Source organism: Epinephelus lanceolatus, chromosome 18, assembly GCF_041903045.1.
Source record: "Epinephelus lanceolatus isolate andai-2023 chromosome 18, ASM4190304v1, whole genome shotgun sequence".
NCBI lineage: Eukaryota > Metazoa > Chordata > Actinopteri > Perciformes > Serranidae > Epinephelus > Epinephelus lanceolatus.
In genome coordinates, this window is record NC_135751.1 from 12,247,955 (window position 1) to 12,271,892 (window position 23,938).

Here is a 23,938-nt window from a genome sequence, read left to right on the forward strand (position 1 = left end):
GACGCTCCCACTTCAGCTTCACTGTGACTTTCAAGGGTAGTTAAATTGAAATTACAAAAACATATGTATTTTAAATTTTTCATCATTTTTTGTTTACTTTCCTCTTGTGGTTTCTAGTTGCACTATAGTTCCAATTGTATGTGCTGAGATTTGCTGCATTTGAAATGACTGCAGAAAAGACTAACAGAATTTTGTTCATACTATTGAAAAATCCAAAACTTGTTTACTTACATTTAAAACTCAGCAACAATGTGTATCATCAGACACACTGTCTTCAGGATACCTGTAGACCATCAGAAGGAGAAAGTCATTCCTGCATAGTTCAATATTGTCGGAAATACTTATTTACTTTCTTGTGAGAGTTCACTGAAAAAGACTGATATGACTGTCTTAAGTTCAGAACTGTAGCCAAAAGGGGATTAAACTAGATTAGTATAAAGACTGGCAGCGAGGGGAAACAGCTCGCCAGGCTGCCTCCAAAAGTAAAAAAAAAAATACACCTACTGTCACACCAAAAGCTCAATAATTAACATGTTAGATCTCGTTTGTTTCATTTGTAAATATAGACAACAATTTTATGGTTTAAGGGGGAGTTATGTGCTTTAATTATGAACAATAATTTATCCATCTGCCTCGCTGTCTCTCCTGCTTTAGGTCGTTATGCTAAGCAAGTTTAACCAGGTCCTGTTTCCAGCTCTGTACTTACCGCACAGCCACAAGAGTGGCATCAGTCTTTTCTAATCTCTCTGAATTCCAGAATTGGCTCATTTACAGCGATGCTGAAGTGTTTCTTTAATTGTACAGGAATGGGCCACAAGCAGCTCCATTTTCATCTAATAGTTAATGACAAAGCACGTTTTTATACCATATAGCCCTCATAGATGGAACATTACTTCTGTTTCTTATGGATACCTGCTCTCTTTTTTGAAAATGTGACTCACTGTTTTTTATATGTCAGGGACCTGTTGAATTTTACTGGTCACTAACTGAGGTCAACAAAAGGTCGATGCCCCTTTAAACAAAGTCACCGTCATTGTTATTTTTGGAGCCGACCTGTTTTTCGCCGGTCCTGCTTTGACCAGCATCCATGGCTGTGATGTGTGGCCTCCGGGGTCACACTCTGCTGGGCTCACGTGTTTACCTTCAGCTGGAGATGGGAAGATTTGATATGCAACGAGTGGACAGCTCATGAATCACAGGCGATGAAGAACCGTTAAGGGCCTAAAGGATGAAACCAGGGACATTACCACAGAGCTGTGAAGCCCCCTGGCTAGGCTCATTCCATCAATATGTGGATATATGTAGATACATGGCTGTGGGGAGAGAATGTACAGTGTAAAAACCTGGAATAAGAATAATTCAGGGACAGGAAGAGTCAAGAAATGCCCATCCTGGCCATAAATTGCCTGTGAACTTAACAAAAGCTGCATGAAATGGTCATTGTTTTGGTGTGAGGGAGAACAAATCAGTGTCTTTCTGCTCTTAAATGTAAACAACAGCTTGGATACACCAATATTAGGATGTTACACATCAAAATCTCAGTAAAAATGACCTTTTCGCTGTAATTGAGTTGCCTCTCAAACTGTTGATTCCTTGCTTCCCACCTGCTCACTGATGTGGAGTTACTGTACAATACAAAAACTCCAGCTGTCACTTTCATCACTAATGTGTGGTTTGTATTCTTTTTTGTCTTTAGCCAAGGGATGCCACGGCAGCACAAAGACCAGTGCGCCCACAGAGACTGCTGCTGTTGCCCTGAGGAAACCCACCATTAACAAACAGGTAAGTGTAAAGAGACAATTTCGCAGTAGGAATTGTCAGCTCTGTTTGCACACAAAGAGGTTTGACTGTCTTTAGTATGAGGCCTCACATGATGAAGCTGCTTTACAATGTCGGTTTCCCTTTATGGTTTTTTGTGGCCTTCAAACAATAAGGTGATTAACTGATTTGGTCATTGACCAACAAGTCCATAAAATTACGACAAAATATGTTTGAAATATGATCATGGTCATGCTGTAAAAAAATTATGTTGACGGTGGACTTTAAAGGTGACCAGTGGTCTCTTCTGTTAAAGTCTGATGTTTTATTGGTCCATCTACCTCAACCACTACTACTACACCCACTAGAGGCTTTGTCACTCTGAGGTAAACATATCATTCTGGAGATTTGCTTAAACGACTGATGCTGTTGTTCTTCTTGGGAGGACAGTCCCGTATTTATGTTCTTTAACTTAGATATGTTAGGTATGGGGCCTCACATATTGATGAAGATGAATTCCATGATGGTTTCATAAAGTGCTGAAACAATAAGTCAATTAGTGGATCTGTAGGTCGTCAGAAAATGAATCAACAACAACTTATAATCCATTTAGTCATTCCCATTTTACGGCCTCTCAAATTTAAGGACTTGTTTTCTCTGTTTTAAACTGTCGTAAATTGAATATCTCTGGGAATTTGAAGTTGATTTTTGACAATATAATAAAGGATCATTTGATCTTGCGATGGGCTCACTCCAGCTGTGATAAAGCGATTCATGACTTAAAACAAATCTGCGCCAGGGGCATGAAGTGGAGTAGGCAGTTGTGAATTCGCTACTTCCTACCCCCCTACTACCAGCCAACTTGCTCAGACCACACTCATCTACAAACTCAGCCTTCACTGTGATTCCAACTATGCACCTGTAAAGTTTTGTGACTGCATCTTGCTCAGTTCCGACATTGCATTAACTATATCGGCCCAAAGACAGACATATAAACACCTGGCGAAGTACTCAAAATGGCTTCTCTGATAGTCACTACAGTAGGTGTCACCGGGGCCACATTTTACCATGATGACGAACACACACACACACACACACACAGACACACAGACTTACATGGTGAAAACAATACCCTCCATCGCCACATTGCTGTGGCTGGTAATAACTGATAGCTTAAACAGTTCACCGTCCACTCTCACAGTCTCCGTCTTCTTGTCTCGTGTGGCCTTGGTGCAAAAACATCAAATCCACACTTGGTGCTTCCACACGTTCAGCTCACAATCTGGTATGATATAAAGCTGCTGCGCTCTGTCCACTGAAGGCAGGGCCGCTCCCGCAGCTCTGATGGACCCAGGCCAACACCGATTACATGCCAACCCACGTGACTAATTACGAGTCAGATGAGGGCATACCGTGTCATGATCACACAGGAGAGTATAGATGGACAGACAGTTGGTGCCATATGGACAGCTGAGATTTGGACTCCACTTCTCAGAGTTTGTCAGCATTGGAAAGGAGGCCAGCCAAGACAGTAGAAACTCACGCAGGGAGCGCTGGGGCCACAGATCACAAAACCTGGACTGGGACTGTGATGGTCAGAGCTGCCCGCCGCCGCCATGTTCTGTACAGCGAAGGTGAGAACGGGGTTGTTGTGCTCCTTGGTGTGGTTTGTTCTGGCTGTGATGGTGATGTCGGACCAGCGCAGGTGGATGTTGTGACAAGGCGTGAGCGCTGCTGTGATCACGTGTGCTGTCGTAGCTGCTCGGCTTTGCACACAGCTTGTGTTTGACGCCTCGGGTGAAACGCTGTCATACAGAGAGATGATAACGATGTCGCTTGCATGCACATATTTACTGTAAACATGAGCGTTGCGTTTGGCACACATACATAAATACACAAATACTCAGTTTTGTGCAATATTTTGACACACAGTCCTTGAATCCACCTCCTCAGCACACTTTTATAACCCCTTCGATCTCAGACACACATTTCTTTCAACACATAAACACACAGTCAGAGAGGCTGCATCTGATTGGCTGCCTGTTTTCCCTCCTGCTTTCTCTCTCCTCCCCCCTCCTCCAGTTTCCCTCCCAATCGTAATTAGTCTTTTAAAGATCATCATTCAACCATTTCCATCAAACCAACCCCCACCACCATCACCACCTTCAGCACTGCTGCTCCCTCCTCCCACACTATCTGCCTCTCTGGGGAGGGAGGTGTGGCAAGGATCATGTAAATAAATCCCCCTCCTCTCCCTCCTCCTCCTCCTCTTCCTACTATTTCTTTATGCTTTTTTTTTTTTCTCCACATCCTCGCCTTTACGCTCGAACATCTCCGTCCATGAGCTGGCTCAGTGCTCTCTCTCTCTTTCTCTCTCTCTCTGCATGGACGTCGTTGGGTGAGAGGTGGAGGTGAGGCTTGATGGGGATGGAGGGGACGCAGAGCCCCTGGCAGGCAGCATCCATCTCCTCGCAGCCTTCAACCTTAAAACTCGTGTGACAGCAGCTTAACCGGAGGCTAGACTTCATCACGCTCCCACAGCCGCCACCGATTCCCCCCCTCATAACCCCCCCTCCTCCTCCTCACCCCTAACGCTACCTTCCCAACGCTACATTCCCCTCCTTCCCTCCCCTGCTCCCCCCCACCCCCCTTTGCAACGCGACTCCTCTCCACTCACTGTGTAGCTTGTGAGACTGAAGGCAGCCTCAGCGCGTGGAGGGAAAGAGAGAGTGAGAGAGGAGAGAGTGAGGCTTTCCCAGAATAGAGAAGCAGGAGGAGGTGAGAGGGATGATGATGGAAGCCAGCTTTGACACTGAGGAGAGTTTTGACGATCCCTCCTGTCTCGCCCCGCAGCCCCCGGGCTCTGTTTCACCGGCCAAGAGGCAGATCAAGGAGGTCAAGGAGACCAAGATCACAGTGAGTATCCAGGAGCTCCAACTTAAACCTCCTCTCTTCTTCTTCATCCTCTGCCATCTCCATCTCCATCCTCTGCGTCTCCTCATGCTGCAGAACTTCGTCTTTCTTTCTTTACTATCTATCTGTTGACATCCTCCTCGAGCTTAAATCATAATGCATTGTGGGTCCTGCTGGAGTAACATGGGGTTCCCTGCATACTGGATGCCACATTAGTCTGAATGAAGAAGCCATCCAGGAGTCTTGTACTCATCTCTGTCTCACTGACTGACTGGCCTCGATCCATAATATTGATTTAATGGCTGCCAGCGATAAATTAATGTTGTCAAGACACTGCAGAGTGTGTCTTCGCTTTGCTTTTTGCACCATATTGAAATCTGGTAGACTACTGTTGGTATTTTTAGAGTCACTTCTGTCTGACAGATGAAGATATTGAGTGTTTTTGTCACCGAGTTGTTGCTCAGTGTGATACTGTTTCCCCCCTGCTCCACGTATAATCTGCAGGGCAGTGCGGGTCACACAGCAGCATTTGGGAAGTGAACACTTTGTGCGCTGAGCTATGAGGAACTCCCCCTTTTGCTTACAGTTGTATTTGGGTCTGCAAAGTCCCCAGTATCAGTCTGTGATGAGGCTCAATGCAAGACACAAAGGAGAAATTAAATGTGCTTTTCACCAAGTATATACAGTATCTTTGTCTTAAGATGCCCAGACAGAAGCTGTGGTTATGTAATCTGTTATAATGATGACTGCGAGGGGGTGAGTCGACCGTGTGGCAGTGGTGATGGTGAGGGGAGAGACAGACAGACAGAGGTGGTTTTGTGTCTCGCAAGGGTCTGATCTTGCGCTCGGTGGGCTCGCTGACCTGCTGCAGCCACGGGAGCCGTCAGTCTGGCTATTGTGAAAAACCCTAACCAGACCTGCGTGAAATGCAGCAAGTCCAGTTTCCATGGTGACAAAAGCAACAGCACTGATTAATGGGTGTTCAAATGGAAAACATTGGTATAGGAGAAGAGGGGGGGGGGGGGGGAGCCATTCAGAGATTCACTGAAGACATACAGTTTAAAAAAAGATTGTTTTCTCCCACTCTCTTTGCAGGGCCTTTTCTCGCTCACGGATCTATTGTTGACTCTTTGTTTCATCAGCATCCAGTCAAATTCTCCTGTAGAGCTGAGGCATGACAGCAATTTTTATATATTTGAAACCCAATTTCATATCTTAATAAGTTCCCAATTAACAGGATTGCAGAGACGTGTTAATTTTTGAAAATGCAGCTAGTAAACAGAAGAAAATATTCAGCAGTGTAAACAAGACTCATGTATGAATTTAAGATATTTCTGCTGCAGCTGATGAAGGGAAAACAAATACTAAATACAGGTGATAACGACTTAAACTGTAGCAGTGGCTGGATGACGTCAGTCCACAAAGGTGTCTTTTTGTTCGCCACGGTGCACCTCGCATTACACAACCCTCCACAGTTGTCATGGAGACGCACACATCCATGACTGTTGGCAAAATGGACCCTCGCAGGACGCCGAGGCTTTAACACATCAGATAGCAGGCACTGTAACCTTGTGTTCACCTTCAGGGACTGTGACCAATCAGAACAAATGCTGTTAGATGTTTTTTCAGCTTATTTAACATTCATTCACATGCGGTTTGACTTGTTGCTATGCTGCGTACGCTCCGGCGTAGGCACTTGGGGGAACAGCAGCTCGTTAAGAGTGTCATCTGGCCCCGTTGGCAGGACTCGGAAGGGGCTTTTTGATTGGTCATTGAGGAAAAGAGAATGGAAGGAGAATAGAGAGAATAGAGTCTGAGATTGTTTTGTTGTGTTAAGGTATGTGTGTGTGTGTGTGTTGACGGGAGGGGGGTGGTCTTTTACAGCAAAAGTAATTTGTCGCTTAGCAACAGCAGCAGAGCATCCTACAGTCACATTTGCTGAAATATTCCACTCAGAGATGTGAGAGAGGGTGAGTTTGTTCCACAGCCAACCAATTTATTTTTTTACGTCTCTCATGGGCTGTTTCTTCTTCCACTGTGTCATGTTTTTTCCCCCCCTGTATTCAGCAAAGCAAAAAATAAAAAATAATAAATGAGTATAAACATTAAAATGTGCCTGTAGCCTGGATACACAACCCTCATGAGAGCGAATGTTTATGAATGCTGAGCGAGGACAAAATGTCCCAATTCACTCAACAGATCTGCGCTCTTGTTGCTCGCAGCTTTGTTTTGTGCTAAACTGTAACATTCAAGTATATATACAAACACGGCAATGTAGCCTGCTGAGACAACCCACGTCCAACAGCTGGATATGAGGTCCCTCAGATGGATTTATTACAGGCTGTGTAATAAAGACAATCTATATTAATATTTTATCCCCGAACCCTGGAGCACCTCACTAAGCAGCCATAAAGGAGAAGTAAGTTAGCCAGACAGCCCTCCTTTAGATAAATGGTCTCATTTTCTGCTGGATGTGAGAGGCAGATAAACAACAGTCATGATAGATGTGGAGCCAACGTAATGGAAAATCTGGTGCCCATGACAATCAGTATGATCTCTGAGGCAGAAAATGAACAAAGTGACTGGTCGGCACACGGAGTAAATCACTCTGTTGTTCCTTTAGATTGTGAAGTGTTGCTGTGAGTTAATGTGTCTCTTGTTTATGCATGTTTTAGCTGTTTTCCGTCGTATCGGTTTGCTCGTTTGGCAAGTAGCCATTTCTGTATTTCCTCTGGATTTTTTTCAGCGATTATATAAGGGAGAAAGAGTATTACTCATCTGTTTTTGAAGTTGTTTATTGGAAGCTGTTCAGATCAAGTGCTGCGGTGGCAGCGCAGAGAATAAAGAGGTCAATGTCGAGTGTTTATTGGAAGTTCAGCTTTTTCAAGCTCAGTATGTTTTATGCAAAACTACACCCAACTCATCATCATGAATCACACAATGAGGCTGCAACAAAGAAGAGAATGTCAGAGACAGATGTTGTGCATTAACTTTACATTTTGAGGAATAAATCATCTGTGTGTGCGATATGAAAGGAGTCACAGAGCTCCTGCAAACTTGTCACCTTTCAAAGGTTGCGCATTATCTGTCTTTGCTATAAGATGGTCCTTCTCACTGATTAAGGCTGGCATCAACCTTATTGGATTGTCCAGTCAATAGTGTAGAAGCTCGGTGACGTCCACTTGAAGACGCCCTCTACCCTCAGCCTTGGCAAATGTGTCTTGCTTTTATTTTCGGAGCAACAATAATGTGCATTGTTACTGAATGATTGTCCACGAGTTTGCCATGGGTCAAGCACTGGGCAATATATCAATAATATATCAATAGCATGATATGAGCCTAGATATCATCTTAGATTTTGGATATCCTAAAACCATTGGGTGTTGCCTTCTCCGGTTTTAAAGGCTGCATTACAGTTAAGTGTCACCATCAACCCTAGGGGTGGGCGATATGGCTGAAAAGTATATCATGATATAGCTGGTTCATATTGATCGATAACGATAACTATCGATAATTTTTTTATAACCTATTTAAAATAAGGACCAGGAGAAAATGAATACATTTTAACACATTTATTTTAAACTCAATAGCTTTCTTCTGATTTCAATCACAGTCTTCAGTCAAGGCACATGGAGGAAAATGCAATGTCAACACAACAGTTAGAAAACACTCAAATAAATGAACATACACAAGATGGTATAAAAACTACTACTCGACTATTTCCTCGCTATCCGCACTAATTCTTGCTACTCACTTCACGCTGTGTTCAGTGTTGCCAGATCTTGGGAGAGAAACAAGCAACCAAAATTACTTTACAAACACATTATATTTATTGCCCTTGAACTCTACCAAACCAACTAGCCGACCAAAAACGTAAAGAAGTTGCATATATAACGAGCCATTTTACTTTCACTGTAACAGTGCTGGTATATGTTGGACAAGATCTGAATGGTGAGTAGGCTACATATTTCACACAGAATCTCAATCTGCACACTGCCTTTGAATCCTCCCCCTCTTTCTCTTTCTACAAATCTTTATTGTATTCTTTACATATTTTGTCTACTTGTTAGTGAAATAGTTAAAGAACCTCCATTAATTGCGCAATTTAAATGTGAAAAGTCTCATTGACTGACCGTCACCTGTGTGTATGCGGAGAAGGAGAGGGGCGGAGGGAGCGGAGCTGTGGAAACACCACGCAGTCCCACATACTATCATGCGCTTAAATAACTTATTAGACGGATATATATATAGAAAGGCGACGTTTAGAGAGCAAGCCCAAATAAGCAACTCCACTTTAGAAACAAGCCCAAAAAAACACAACCCGCGACTACCAATATTTGTTTTTTTTAAGATACTTTTTGGGCATTTTTGCCTTTATAGATAGGACAGTTGTGTGTGAAGGGGGGAGATAGAGAGGAGTAATGACATGCAGCAAAGGGCCACAGGTTGGAGTCGAACCCGGGCCACTGCAGCAACAGCCTTGTACATGGGGCGCCTGCTCTATCCACTAAGCCACCGACGCCCCGCAACTACCAATATTTGTAAGCGACTGGCAACCCTGTGGTCATACGCGAGGATGGCACAACCAAACCTGACGTTGTTAGCTGTTTGCGTGACACCGTTTCTAGGTTACCAGGGAGCAAGTGAGTGTGTTCATGCAACCAACCATGCACAGCCCGACTCCCCTCGGGCGGCTTTCCTCGTGTTTTTTCCCGACAGAATACAGTAACATTATCGAACGTTATAAGGAAGGTTTTTTCTATCGACGGCGCATAAGTGTTTATCGCGAGACGATATGTTATCATTTTATCGCCCACCACTAGTCAACCCCATAATATTTTGCAATATCAATATTGCAGTATTTGGTCAAAAAGTTTGTTTTATTTGATTTTTTTTAATAGCCCAGCCCTGAAGTCAAGTTTGACTGTTATCTGCAGCCTGAGCTAATAAAATGCAGTAAACCTTATTTGTTAATCGAAACTAGATGTTATTTTCTCATTGTGTTCTAACTTAAAACGCTCCAGAAGGCTACATTTGCAAATTAAAATAACTGTAATTTTCCTCCAGGGGAGAATGCCCTCGATTCCCCCTACCTGATTTTTTGAGTTTAACCACTTTCATCATCTTCAACATATAAAATTGTCATCAGCCATTTCCATGAAAACTCTGATTGCACATTACACTTCCTGCCCAACACCAAACAACACACAAAGTTAGCGACTATCAAAAGCGAGTACATTTGATCAGATGAAGACAGAAACATAGGGATGATAGTGGGATGAATAATATTGTTGCTCCATGTCTACTGGATGTAAACAGGCAACTGTAGTCATATAAACTGTAAAAGATGATAATACTGTATGTCAGTGTTGTCTTTACAGCTTAATGTGGCTATAATGGTTATTTTTACAATCACAATATATCTGATGATGATGAGACAACGTGAAAGGGGTCGCCAGTGATGAACCAGAGAGGAATCATCTGAATCTCCCCTCGGCTTTACAAAGCTGTATATTGAGTTTCAGCCAGCATGCTGTTTTTCTATCCGACCCACAACTTTTCCATTCTAGTCCACAGCTCTCATAGCGTAGTTTTCAGCTACAGCAGGGAGCTGTTTTCAAAGAAAAAGCAGTGAAAACCGTCTGTACACTACCTGCTCAGCAGCAAACAGCACACAGACACAGTTAGAGACTAGCTGGTGAACATAGTGGAACATTTAGCAGCCACAGAGACAGATAGTGTTACTAAAGACCAAAAATACAGCTACAACAGAGTGAATACTGGACTTACATTCATCACATGGACACAAACTCGAATCCAAATGTATCATCATGTTGCTCTGGAACTGCTGGATGTGTAAATACTGTAACTGTTTCCTAACAAGTCTATCAATATATTAACTGTATAAGAAATGTCATGATAGTGGACCATATGGCTCAAATGTTGATGGTACAAGGAGTAAATTTGTGTATCTTTTTGTAATGATTGTGGGTGGGAAAAAGTCCTCCAGCACACCTAACCTGCCACACATCCTTCCTCTCACTTGCTTCACCTCAGTATTCTTTAAGTTATTACAGCACCCCTTGTCCTCTGCACCATTTCACTGCTTAAATATGATTTGACTTTATGTATATTTCTGTGTATGTGATGGAATACTGAGAGCAACAGAACCAGAGTCAACTGGCCATTAAAGCTGATTCTGATTGTAAAGCATCCCACACAGCACAAGCTGGTAAACATGAACGCCCTCTGTGCAGTTCACTGACACCACGTTGCTCAGACGATTCCAATTATTCCCGTCACACCTTTTTATTGGAAAGTTAAAAGAATGAAGCAGTTCATTGGAGCTAGCTTGTAAATGCTGCGTGTTTTTCTTGAGTCTGTGTGACAGCAGTACAGTGGTGAGCTCATGCAGTAAACACCGTGACTCAGTGTGTTTTTGTATGTTTGTGGATGAAGCATCCTGTCTGGATGCCCATGTAGTTTGCAGCAGCGGTTGACATGGCACAGAGGGTATCTTGCAGTGCCAGGAGGGAGGGCTCACAGATGGTGAACATTACATAATTGCAGCCCCAAGAGTAATTGAAGACGCTGTGGACCATGGAGTCTGTATTCAGGCTGAGTGCTGGGTGTGTTTATCTGTAACACAACATATTCTCAAGTGTATAAAGCTTGTTCATACTGTAGAACAAAAGGTATCTCTGTGTTCTTTGAAGTGGACAGAGTTGTCTCTCTCTCCCCCTGAAGGCTCATGGGTCACCTTCCTTCTGGATGGCCAACGTTTGTATGTTTACTCATGCCTGACCTTTTTTTTCCCCCTCTCATCTGCATGATCCAAATTAACCCAGACCTGATAACTTGCTCTCTTAAAGACATCATTATATCTCCATTCGTTATGTCATCTCCTGACTTCTCACAGATCTGATAAATATCACAGTTTTAGGGTCAATGTTATAAATGATTTATATGTTTCTTCTCTTTTTGCATCAGATCAACTGTGTGACTTTCCCTCTGCCTGGTGAAGGTCCGGAGCAGCAGCTCCTGAAGCCCAACGAATGGAGCTACTGCGATTACTTCTGGGTGAGTCCTAAAACACAGGAAGTACAGTAGATCTATCCTTTGCGATGTGTTGATGACAATGAGTGCCAGCTAAATATAGACACCTGTTCAAACCAGTAAGATCAGGATAGATAGTCACTGTCCTCTGAAAACATAGGGCCAGTATAACAGCCAATAACTTACTGCAGATAAACCAGAAGTGGTGAACGTATTAATACCTCACTTAAGTAAAAGTAGTCATACTACTTTGCAACAAGTAATCTTACTAATCCTAATCTTACTTCAATTAAAATACACAAGTATTACCATCAGAATTTGTCCAGTCACAATAATTACATTATCGACTTATCGTATATGTCCTCAATCATTTTGCTGACAGAAACGCCAAACATATGTTGGAGCTACTTTAGAAACCTCCACAAAACACTGACAAGTTAATTTTATTACTGTAAAATGTCCTGATCAGTACACACAGAATCTGTGACAAATAACATAAACCCCATCACCTCCCAATATTCCTGTGTAATCAATGTATTGTATATTTATTTTATTTATTTGACAGTAATTAGTATCTAGACCCCAAAATGTTCAGGCAGAGGGTACTTGTTGTAGCTCTGGTTGAGGGTGAGCGGCTGCCAGTAAATAGCTTGTTGGGCACAGGGAAACAGAGAACTGTGTGGGTACATGACCCTAAGAAAGAGGGTGGATCACAACAGGGAGTACCACCAGTTGGTCCAGGAGCTTTACCTCGATGATGGCCGTCTCCAGGCATATTTTAGGATGACTCGGGGGCAGTTTGACAACCTGCTGTCTATCGTCAGGCTGTATAGTTCTGGGTATCCAGCAACCACTACCACCAGTTTCTCCTCCATTGTTTGTCAGCTGTAAACTTGTTGTCATAACCACGACAGTAGGCCCGCCTCTCGAATCATCTGATAGGACAATGGGGAAAAGGCGGAGATGACGTGAGGCATTTTTCCGCTCTGAGTTGACATTTTTTCAACTCTAACTTCAGTCCACTGCGGATAATAAATTGCACAGTTGTGGGCGGGAACCATGTGTGACAGGTCTGTGGAGAGTCTGAGCACCAAGCCACAAAAGGCGGAGATGACGTGAGGCGTTTTTCCGCTCCGAGTTGAAGTTTTTTCAACTGGAGCCATTCAGAGGCGCCCCAGCTGCTAAAATGCATCCTGTGTGATCAGGGCCTAAGAGTGACTTATTGAAAATGTTTATGTTAAAAAAAAATCTATGAATTACTGATTTTGTTATCAACCTCAAAAATCTGACCGAAACTGAAACTGTTTTGTTGATAAGCCTTAACTTGGTCTTGTAACTCCCAAGCCATTTTTTTAACTGAACCATAAGACAATGTTTCTAACTAACGAATCAAAGATTTATCATCCACTGTCTATGTGTTTGGTCCAACTCCACACCCAGCAGAAAAGCTCCAGAAGGTTCCTGTCAACACATCTTGTTGACCTTTTAGAACAAATCTTTGCTAGCAAATGTGAAGTGCAGTTAAAAGCATCTAATGCTTGCACTAAAAAAGCAAATGGATCCACTCTTCTTCTGGTTTAACAAAAGGTACAATTGGCTTTCATGTTGAAGGTTCACAAGTGGAAGACTGATCGTCTGGTGTCTCTTCAGTGATCATCCAGCTCTAAATGTCCCCCCAGTGGCTGCTGTAATTTTTAGTTTCCATACATTTCCATCCTAAATTAGATTTGTATCGAAAAGCCATTCAGCCTGCTTAACTGACTGAAATCCGATGCCCGTTTCCTCCACCATTATTGCTGTTTGGCTCCTTGTTTGCAGCCTGTCATGTTATTGCTGCTTGTGATGTTTGTACGTGCACTGACCTGCTGCTCAGACCTGCTGTGTGAAATAAATCTGACACCTCTGCTCAACATCAGTCCTGTCACATGCAAGACAAAGTGCTGCACATCACCCTGTTCTTGTGCACAGAAACACACACATAATACACATCCACCCGGGAGTGATTGATGCACACACACCAACGCATGTCCTCCTTGACATACAAGTGTGAGTCACACATTCAGAGCTCATTCTCACAAACCCCTACACGCTCTCAAACATAAACAACAAAGAGGTGTTGCTGGACGCTCTGTCCGTGAACTCATGCTGTAGCTGTGTTTGTTTATTGGTCCACTGCTGTTTTTGAATGATGCTCTCCTCCTCCTCCTCCTCCTCCTTAGACCGACAAGAAAGACCCCCAGGGGACCACCTCGGTGGCGGGCTTCGAGGTCCTTCTGCAGAAGCAGCTGAAGGGCAAACAGATGCAGAAAGAGATGGCTGAATTTATCCATGAGAGGTAACAGTTTCATTTCAGATCAGACTGTTATAACAACAAAACAGAGGCTGCAGTTTTGTTGACAGCAGCTTTAATTAATTAATAAACAAGAGTGCCAGACACACAGTGTCTTGAGACTCCGGAGGAAGAAATATTTCCATTGCAGGAGCCAGAGAAGCTTTTATTAGACCTAGTCCTCATGTATGTGGGTATTTTTGGAAACAGTGATAGAACCCTAAAACGTGTTTCATGCTACTTGTAGCTTTGACGCAGTGCGTATAATGAAATTGCGCAATTGCAGCTGGGAATTTTGCGTGAAGGGTCTGTGGAGGGTCTGAGCACTGAGCTGCACACCTCCAAGACTTCCTAACAATACGGATAGGGTCACCCTAGGACCTCTAAGTGCATATACGCTGTTGAAATTTCAGCACTTAAAAATTGGAGCGCTTTGATGAAATGTTGACTGAGTAAGCTGGAAAATATAAAAACCTGACAGCTTTGACTGCAGTCAGTACAAATGGCAAGACGTTTGTAGGAGACCATGCGCACCACACTCACCACGCCAACTGCGCCAAACACATGAAACTTGAAAGTCACATAACCCTAAAGCCGTGTGGGCCAATCACACAAGGAATTAAAAGATGTTGGCCAATCAGAAGCCTCGGAAAAAAACTGTTATCAGAAGGCTACTTGGTTGTAATGGCGCATCATAGCTGACGCCTCTGTTCTTCAACATAGTTGAAGACTAACTGTGCATTGATGTGTAAACATGTGAAAAGTCCTATTAGCAAGGTTAGAGCCAGAACTGTTTTTGCCAAGTCGGCCATATTACACGAAATGTCACCTCATTTGTGACGCCTTAGAGTAGACATTGGTTATATGAAACAAGCTAATATAAAAAAGTTTGACCTTGGATGATCAGTAAGCTAATTATTATCTCAGTGACCTCCTCACTTAAAATATAAGTGTGGCAATATTCTATGTTTCTCTTTTTGTCAACAAATCCAATAAAAATCCTGAAAATTAACGATAAATTGATCGTACTAACTAGTGTTATCTCCAGTGTGTATCCAGAGCCTGATATATCTTCTTCCTCTGTGCCATAGAGCTCCATTATTGTCCAAAAACTATTAGAAACACATCAGTGAGCCACACTGTTGCACTGGGTGACATGTTCCTTCATTACCATGAACACACACACTGTAGTTTAATCTGACTCAGTCCCGCACACACCGTCCTGCTGCCACAAATACCAAATAGAGCAACAAATGTGGATTAATCCGCCGCTGAAAATGATCCTCAACAAATGCCTGTTGTCATCCTGTTTATTTGATAAAACTACAATGAGCAGCTGTTTGGAGGTGGAAGTTACAGATCCTTTCTAAAAAATGAAAGCATATATTTTTTTAGTCAATTTACGTCTTGTTTGAGACAAAGGCATTGTTGGTTTTAGGATTTACTAACGATAATAAAATCTTTAACCTTCTTCTTTTAGATGGATTTCAGTCCAGTTTTGTCAATTCTGGTAAATATTCAACACAGCTACATTCTTCATCATGGTCAGAAAAATCAATTAATGCACCTTCTTAGTGTTCAATAGAGCCGTCAGAGTTTTATCTCTCTGTGTGTTATCACCAGCAGTATTTGTTAGTCTGTGTTCTTTTGTCCTTGTGGTGGCACGATGGAAACTTTGAGATACTTCTTGCATCATTTATTTTCAGGGGGAAACTGAACCTTGCACACATCAAGTAACACTGTGGCAGTTATAGTAATAACACCTAACATACATATAACCAGTGGTAGAATGTAACAAAGCACATTTACCTCTGTAAGATTTTGAAGTACTTGTACTGTGAATCAATACATCCATATAATGTATTGATTCACAGTACTTCAAAATTGTACTGAGGTAAATGTGCTTTGTTACATTCTACCACTGGTTATATGTATGACACTTTATACTTTTTATAGTTATAGTTATTGGTTATTTTGCAGGTTCAGCTATTGCATATGTTGAAGCTGGTCGTGGAACAGATATGTAGACAGGAGGAGATTTTAAAGGTAGGATCTGGAGGATTTTCAAACAAAACAAAATATAGACATATACAAATGAAATCCTGCTTAATCATCACCTATGGGCTTCTACTCATGTGTGGTGGTGACTCTGTTTGCAGAGCTCCTGCCCTTTAACTGTATTTTGATGTTTTTGTGAGCTTGGACCGCTTCTGGGCAGAGATTTCCCCAGCCAATGAGAGAGCGCATGTGCCGTGCCCGAGCGTGTCCGAGCGTGCACCAGCGTGAGCCTTGCCTGAACCTCTTCTGTGAAGCCTTCTTCCATACCTCTGGGCTCCGTACACCCGGGAGAGTTGAGCCTGATAGGAGGGGCCGAATTTGAATGTGTGTTTACAAACAGCAATTGGAAAATCCTCCAGACCCTACCTTTAAGGGGTGCAAAGGTAGTGGCCCAGGCTAAGCAGGGACAGTGGTTGAATGGGAACTGCCCATTGGTCGGACAGCCCATTGGTCCGACATCCCATTGGTCCGACATCCCATTGTTCCGACCATATAAAACCCATTGTTCCGAAGTCCGATCTGAAATCATCATGATGCCTTGTGGTTAAGGTCTGGTTAGGTTTAGGCACAAAAACCACTTGGTTAGGGTTAGGAAAAGATCATGGTGTGGGTTAAAATGAAAAAGAAAGTGACAAACACACAAGCTGTGAGCCTGCTTCGCCTCAAGCTGACCCAGAGCCGGTTGCGGCGCACCATCAAGGCAGAAATATGTCTGCCGGGAGCCGTTCAGCACCACGGACCGTCAGACTAATGGGATGTTGGACCAATGGGCTGTCGGACCAATGACATGGACCTGGTTGAATTGGGACGGTGTAGAGAAGAGGAAGCTTAGTTGGAGGGACCTGTGGAGTATGGAGGAGAATCGTATTATATTCCTGGTAGATATATACAATGTGTTACCAACCCCCCAGAACCTAAAACTGTGGGTAAATGGGGACCCATCATGCCCATTGTGTTCAGGTACTGCAACCTTAAAGCATATTTTGTCAGGCTGTAAAGTTAGCTTGTCACAAGGCCGATATACATGGCGACATAACCAGGTATTGAAAAGTTTAGCTACAGACATTGAAGGGAAATGATGACAGGTGAATTCAGAAGGTGTTAAGGATAGGAGTTTAGCAGTTCAGTTTGTCTGCGAGGGGGAGAAATACAGAAGGGATACGTTAGTAAGGAGGCAAGGGTGTGGCCACCTAGAAGGTGTTTGTGATTGGGAAATGCAAGTAGATTTAGGGGGAAAGCTTGTTGTTCCCCAGGAAATAGTTTGTACCAAGCAGAGGCCTGACTTAGTGTTGTGGTCAGTGAGTCAACGGATAGTTTATTTCACTGAGCTGACAGTAGTAGTAGTAGTAGTAGACTTAGGAGCAGAAGCTGAGCAACGAGGATGGAAGACTAGGATTTGTCCAGTGGAAGTGGGGTGTAGGGGATTCATAGCAAGATCAGCTGTCTCACTCCTGGGGGAACTCGGAGTGCGGGGACAGAGTTTGAGGAAGACAGTGAAGGAAATGTCAGATGAAGCAGCCAGAGCAAGCCAATGGATCTGGAAGAGAAGAAATAATGTCATTTGGGGGTCAGCAGGGGGAACTATTAAGCAGGGTACATAACTCCTTGAGATCAGGTGGAGAGATCCACTTCCTCTCAGGAGGAAATCCAGGAAGAGGGAGGTTATTTAATTGTGGGAGTGGCCTATTTGAATCCCTTTTGTTTGAGACCATGCTGCAAGGTGAGTGTGTTTGCTGATCCTGTAAGTTTATCTATCTCCTTTAACTTTAACTTATATTGTAGTTATGCTATGTAGCGTGTGAAATAGAGTATGGTGAATGTGCTAGGAAAGATAATATCAGCACTGTCTCTACCTGGAGCTCGCATAAACAAAGCCTGGGTTTGGTTGAAGGTGGCGGTGCTGTTTGGGCTGAGAAAGCCATGTGTAAGTAAGGTAAAGGAGGTTATTGGGTTGGTGCGGGGAGCAGTGAGACCTGGCATTAGGGGAGTGTCTCTGGGATGCCAGAGATCACTGTCTAGCCTCCTGGAGGTGTCGTGGGACCAACTAGACGAAACACCGGTGAAAGGAGGTTCCCACCCAATGACCCCGAAGACATGCTAGTTATCACTGCTCACTGGTCTGTATAGTTAAGCCTTGCCATACTAGCTTATCATAGGGCTTAGGAGGTTTTTCACTGAGTGCTGATCCTTTCTCTAGAGCACAAACTTCTTGTGTTTATTTGAATTGAATACATACCGGGGCTTACAGTATAAAATATAATGCTTTTTCCAGAGATTTAACTACCCAACAGTATTTAAACTAAGTAAAAATATCAATGCAGGACTTCTACTTGTAACAAAGTATTTTTACACTAAGGTACTTACTGATTTTACAAAATTATCTGAATACTTTCTCTTCATAAAACACGACATTTCAGATTTACAAAATGTATAAAAATGTTTGTTCTTTATGACCAACATAAATAAAATCAACAAGGCAAAGCTGCACCATCTTTCTTTATCTATCTTGACCAAATTATAAGTAAAGTATTTTCGCTATTTATGTATGTAAACAACCTTGGAAATCATGATTTCATCATGATGTATGTAAAATACATAACAACACCCCAAATTTGAGTGAATGGTGTGTGTGAAATCTTTTCAAATGTGGCAAAATGCAAATTGTCTTTATTGTTCTTTACACACATGAGACGATCATGAAGCTCATTTTATAAAGGATCCGTAGGTTCCAAGCTTTTGTGTAAAGGCTGAGGGTTGAAATAATTGCTTGCACTCAGTAATTAAAGGGGCTTTAGATCGCAACTGAGCAAACAGGAAATGCATAGATTGCTTAGATCCTAGTGAATCTGAAACAGGATGTCAAAAAACAACATGCATAATTAGGAATTGGGTTACAACTTTTACATCCGCTCTCACGTCTTTCTATATAATTAGCTCCAGCTAATTGTACAAAAGCTCTTTTCACAACCTGGTCCGAGTCGTGGGAAGTTAATGAGGATTTGTCTCTGAATAAACTCATAGATTTGATTCAAGAGGCCGCCGTCTCGCAAATCCTTCAGTTAGATTTCTATTCAGCGCTGACCTTTCCGTGTTTCGCCGTGTTGCTTGGTGCTGCTGCGTATCTGAACATTAAGTCAAAGCGTGTGCGTTGTGACCTTCTTTAGGTGACAGATTTACTCAGGTGTGGATGGTAAATGTGAGACTGGCGCAGGAAGTGAATGTCACAAAGGGCACAAACATGGCTACCCTGGTTGAATGGCCCTCGGGGTTAATCTGAGCACATCTTATTTCCATCTTCCAAACGGAGAAGGAAATGAGAACAGCTCTGAAAAAGTGCTGCTCTGTACAATACTGCAGCAGAGTTTCTCAAAAGTACAATGAGATTATTGATGTACGTGGGTCAGGGCTGGATTTTGCAGCAAATTGTAGTAGAAGTTTCTGTTATTCTGCTGCAGTGCACCCCTGAAATCATCTGTGTTGAAAATATTTTTACCACCTCACTAAAGCAGTTTCTGCCCTCCCTTGAGCCAGGCAGCTCGGGTTTTCACATCTTGGTTCTTTGCGTTTCAGGATAAAGATTGAAGAAGAATATGCCAAGAACCTCTCCAAGCTGTCTCTGAGCCCCCTGGCAGCACAGGAAGAAGGGTGAGTGCAGTAAGCAGATGCTGTGCGCAGCTTGAAAGCTTCCTCTGCACAACACTATATAGATTTAGTAATTACAGACCTGTGTCTAAAAATAGTTGTTTTTAAAATAGACTTATTCCCACACTACTTCTTGTTTTTGACGCACCGTGTTACTACCATCAAAGAGCAGTTGTTTAGTCTGTCAACAAAATCACACTGAAATCCCTGAGAACATCTCAAAATCAGTAGACAGAAAACTTTTGGCTCGAGAAACAGTGGATTTTGGTCGCTTTCCAGCTCTGGAAATTCCACTATTACAGAACATTTTTGTTATTGCCATAAAATTTTGACAAATGTGAGACCCACACACAAGTCCTGATGTCAGGTTTGCAGGGTCAGACAATCAGAAATTTTGTGAACAAGCCAACAGATTAATCAAGTTTATCTGGCAGGGAAAATGAAGGCAAACAGTAATTTACAACCCGAACTGTGTGTTGTAAACATCCATCACAGTTTACAGCCTGACTGTGCTAATCTGGCAAAACTGCTGGCTCGTTTACAACTTGTCTGATTGTCTGACTGCTTGTGTTTGTTTGAGAAGTACGCAGTTACTTTAGTGACTACAATATTATTAACCAACGGTGTAAGTATTGAGAGATATCCATCATAAGTGTAAGTCCTAAATTCCAACATTTACTAAAATGAATGTACTAAAGCCTTCAGTATTGTAAAATGTAAATATACTCAATATGGAAAATGGCACCAGTCCAAGTCTTTTTTAATCAGTTTTCATATATATATACACATTATTGGATCACTGACACATTAGTGTACTGTGTACAACTTTTTGGCAAGTTTTTACGTTGTTTGATAGTCTACTCTGTAACAGTGGATCTTAAAATGAAAGTAACTAATAAAAAGCACAATATTTCCCATTAAAATGTGATGAAGTAAAAGTATAAAGTATAGATAGATAGATAGATAGATAGATAGATAGATAGATGGGGGTTGTGACACAGATGTCTCTTTTCCCATGTAACTCTATGGGAAAAAGTCTTTTTGGGCCCAATGGCATCATGTGATGGACCCAGGAGGTCTGGCTCACTTCCTGGGGTCCCAGTTTATCTGCTCTTCCATAAGAAGAAGAACATACTGTATATTTTATTAATCCCTGAGGGGAAATTCAGTTTTTCACTCTGTTGTCATATACCGAACATTCCCAAACAGGACTTATACATGCATGAAATGGAGAGATGTCAGAGTGATGGGGCACCCAGGGCAGTTGGGAGTTCAGTGTCTTGCACAAGGGCACCTCGGCCCAGGAGGTGAACTGGCACCTCTCCAGCTACCAGTCCACGCTCCATGCTTGGTCCATACAGGGACTTCCTGAGCCAAGTCCCTATGGGCTGAGCTACTGCAACCCCTAAGCTGTTAAAGTTAGCATGTCTGGCTAACTAGCTCACTATCTGCAGTAATAAGCTAACTGAGCATTACAGAGTTAGCATAGCAGTGGGTAAACTGTTACAGTTATCATTTCCCTGATTATTATGACTAGCACCTCCACTGTTTGCGATAAACTTTAACTTTAAACATCTCTGGGGGAATAGTTTTGGAGAATTGTTCAGTGTTTATGCTCTGTAGTATCTGACGTGCCATATGTTATGTGATGACCAGGGTCTTATATGATCAGTTAGGGGCCCATGGATTCCATCTAGATTGTCTCTCTGTCACTTGTCACATTTTGTCTCTCTGAGTGCTTTCTCTAGTCCCATCACAAAGGTGCTTACGGGTGTAATTTATTTTGCATGGCTATTTTCTCAGGACTCTCGGAGAAGCCTGGACTCAGCTGAAGAAGAGTCTTCATGATGAGGCCGAAGTTCATCTAAAGTTCTCCAACAAGGTAATAGCTGCTGAGGACACTGTCGGAAAGGAATGCAATTATTGTGATGTTTTATCTAGAGTTGAAAACCACTCATTGATAGAGTACTTAATTGACAGAGATATTAATCTGCAACTCTTCTGATAATGGATTAATCATTTTGTTCATTTTTCAAGCAGCAATGAATGAAAAACACTGACTTTAGATTCTTAATCTGCTGCTTTTCTTTGTGATATATGAGAGTGAACTGAAAATCTTTGGGTTTCCAATTAATGGTCACATAAGCAAGAAATTTTTTTGACAAAAACGATCAATTAATTTGTAAAGATTTTAGGTGTAAATAGTAACTAATGGATTAAGTAAGTAACATTTATGGCTTTCTCTAAATCACAATCGTTTAAGAGTCCACTTTCATCCTGGTGTGGGTGCTTTTGTTGCGCAGATCTCTGCACCTTGAGGTCAAGTGTGTAATGTTTTCAATCAACTGAAGTAATGGATACTTGATCTGACCACATCCTGAGGTGACGGGGCTTGTTTACCTCAACCTTGTCAGCGCTGACCGAAGAAAATGACCTGTCCGCGGTCCGATTACCAGCGATGCAGAAACGGCACACTGGCCTCAGACTTAAATAACGCAGAGGCTGCCTCTGAGCTCTTCCATAGCCCTCTGTTGTCTAATTAATTAGTTTCGTGTTCTGACGAGCCCCCACCCAGGGCCATGCAGCCTCCTCCCTGCTCCACCAGTGCACTGACACTCCATGCTTCATTATGAGACGGGTGAGGAGAAAGTAATGCATGGTCAGGCAGGGAATGAGAAGTCTTATCAAGCCTGCAGAGGCGCTGGCTCATTTTCTAATAAGCTACATTTCATCTATATCTTCCAGCTCTGGCATTTGCACTTGATTAGCATTCTGTGTGGAGAGCCAACACTGCTGACAAGCACTTTGCAGTTTATTAAAGTGTCATAAAAAAAAGTCTTTTTCATATTATTGGACAAGTGTTTGGTGAGAAATAGAAACTGAGACTAAAAGTGTAACAGTCTCCTTTTATGGTGATAGATGTGACTTTGTAGAGCAGGAAACAGGGTTTCTTCAGCAATAAGCCCGAAGAAGCTATAAAATGCACCATGTCAGGAGATGTATTGATCGTAGAGAAAGGTATTGGCACGTAAAGATTAAGAAAAAGAAAGTAAATGTTCTGTGAACCTTTTGTTTCGAACAATAATGAAATAATAATAAAAAAATAATAGAAAGTGAATGTTCTGCCAGGGAGTTTAGTTTATGAGTGATACCTTAACAATGTATAACAATGTATTTGCCAATCTGCACTTACTTTAAGTGCGTGTACTGTAGTGGCGGTAGTAGTTGACTTCTTGTTATCAAACTTATAACAAATGAATAGTTATGTGATGTAGTCACAGTTGTGTACCACTAACCATCATATATTTAGTCATGAGATTGCATAACAGTACAACATACAGTGCATTCAGAAGCAGGGATTTTTTTTGTTTTGTTTTTTTCTGCCATCTTCAACAAGAACATTTCAATTACCAACAGCTGACTTGTTTTCACAGCTCCACTCTGAGGTGGAAAAACCCTTGCTGACATTCAGAGGCGACAACTTCAAGAAGGACCTGAAAAAGTACGACCATCACATCGCTGACCTCAGGAAGCAGCTGGCAAGTCGCTACGCAAGTGTGGAGAAGGTACTGAGTCTAACATGCTGGTAGATTATTATGATAAAGGCCAAACGCAGCACACCGTGCATTTTTAGACGGCAGATATTTGTACATATGAATTTGTTCCTCGTCATTCCTAACTGGCCAACGTTTCTCCCAAATAGTGCAAAACATTTCCAATGTCAATCTCCAAATAGTGATAGTGTAGCTGCAAAACAAAATACACATCAGTGTTTGTATATGTCAGAGAGTTACATAATAAAAAGAGCTCCAGTAACTCCTACACTTGGAACATATTGGTGCAATACTTTACTGCTTCCCACCTGCTAAAATCATTTCATGAATGAATTCCCTCTGTGTACGCACATTTGAGTTTTTTTATTTTCATACATTTTCTTGTAGGAATAATGCATGCTTTGAGGGGACGCAGCAATATGTATTATGCACAAAAGACAAGAGGCAAAGTGGAAGCAAGAATATAATTCTACATTTCTTTGTTGATGGACCAACATTTTCACCTCAGCCAGGAATCATATGAGATATTGATAATATTATGGCCTTTTGACAAATGTATGTGCTTCTATTTATTTTTATTTTTTCAGTACACATTCTGTATATGTATAAAAAAAAGAAGAGCCTTAGC

At 42.2% G+C, this 23,938-nt stretch overlaps 1 protein-coding gene across 3 annotated transcripts in view; it reads left to right on the forward strand.

Moving 5' to 3' along the window:
* The first annotated feature begins 3,161 nt into the window (after positions 1-3,161).
* gas7a (growth arrest-specific 7a) overlaps positions 3,162-23,938 on the forward strand; it is a 31,362-nt gene continuing 10,585 nt past the window's right edge. For 2 of the 3 annotated variants that reach the window (XR_013488079.1, XM_033644962.2), the window contains exons 1-7: positions 3,162-3,392; positions 4,612-4,674; positions 11,662-11,751; positions 13,947-14,062; positions 19,685-19,759; positions 21,560-21,638; positions 23,191-23,322. Coding sequence is in view for 2 of the 3 variants with exons in the window: in XM_033644962.2 (XP_033500853.1) it covers positions 3,375-3,392; positions 4,612-4,674; positions 11,662-11,751; positions 13,947-14,062; positions 19,685-19,759; positions 21,560-21,638; positions 23,191-23,322 (573 nt within the window). In the remaining variant the exon portion in view is untranslated. Of the gene's footprint in view, positions 3,393-4,007; positions 4,675-11,661; positions 11,752-13,946; positions 14,063-19,684; positions 19,760-21,559; positions 21,639-23,190; positions 23,323-23,938 lie in introns of those variants that run through there. The other variant, XM_033644961.2, reaches the window with a different exon arrangement.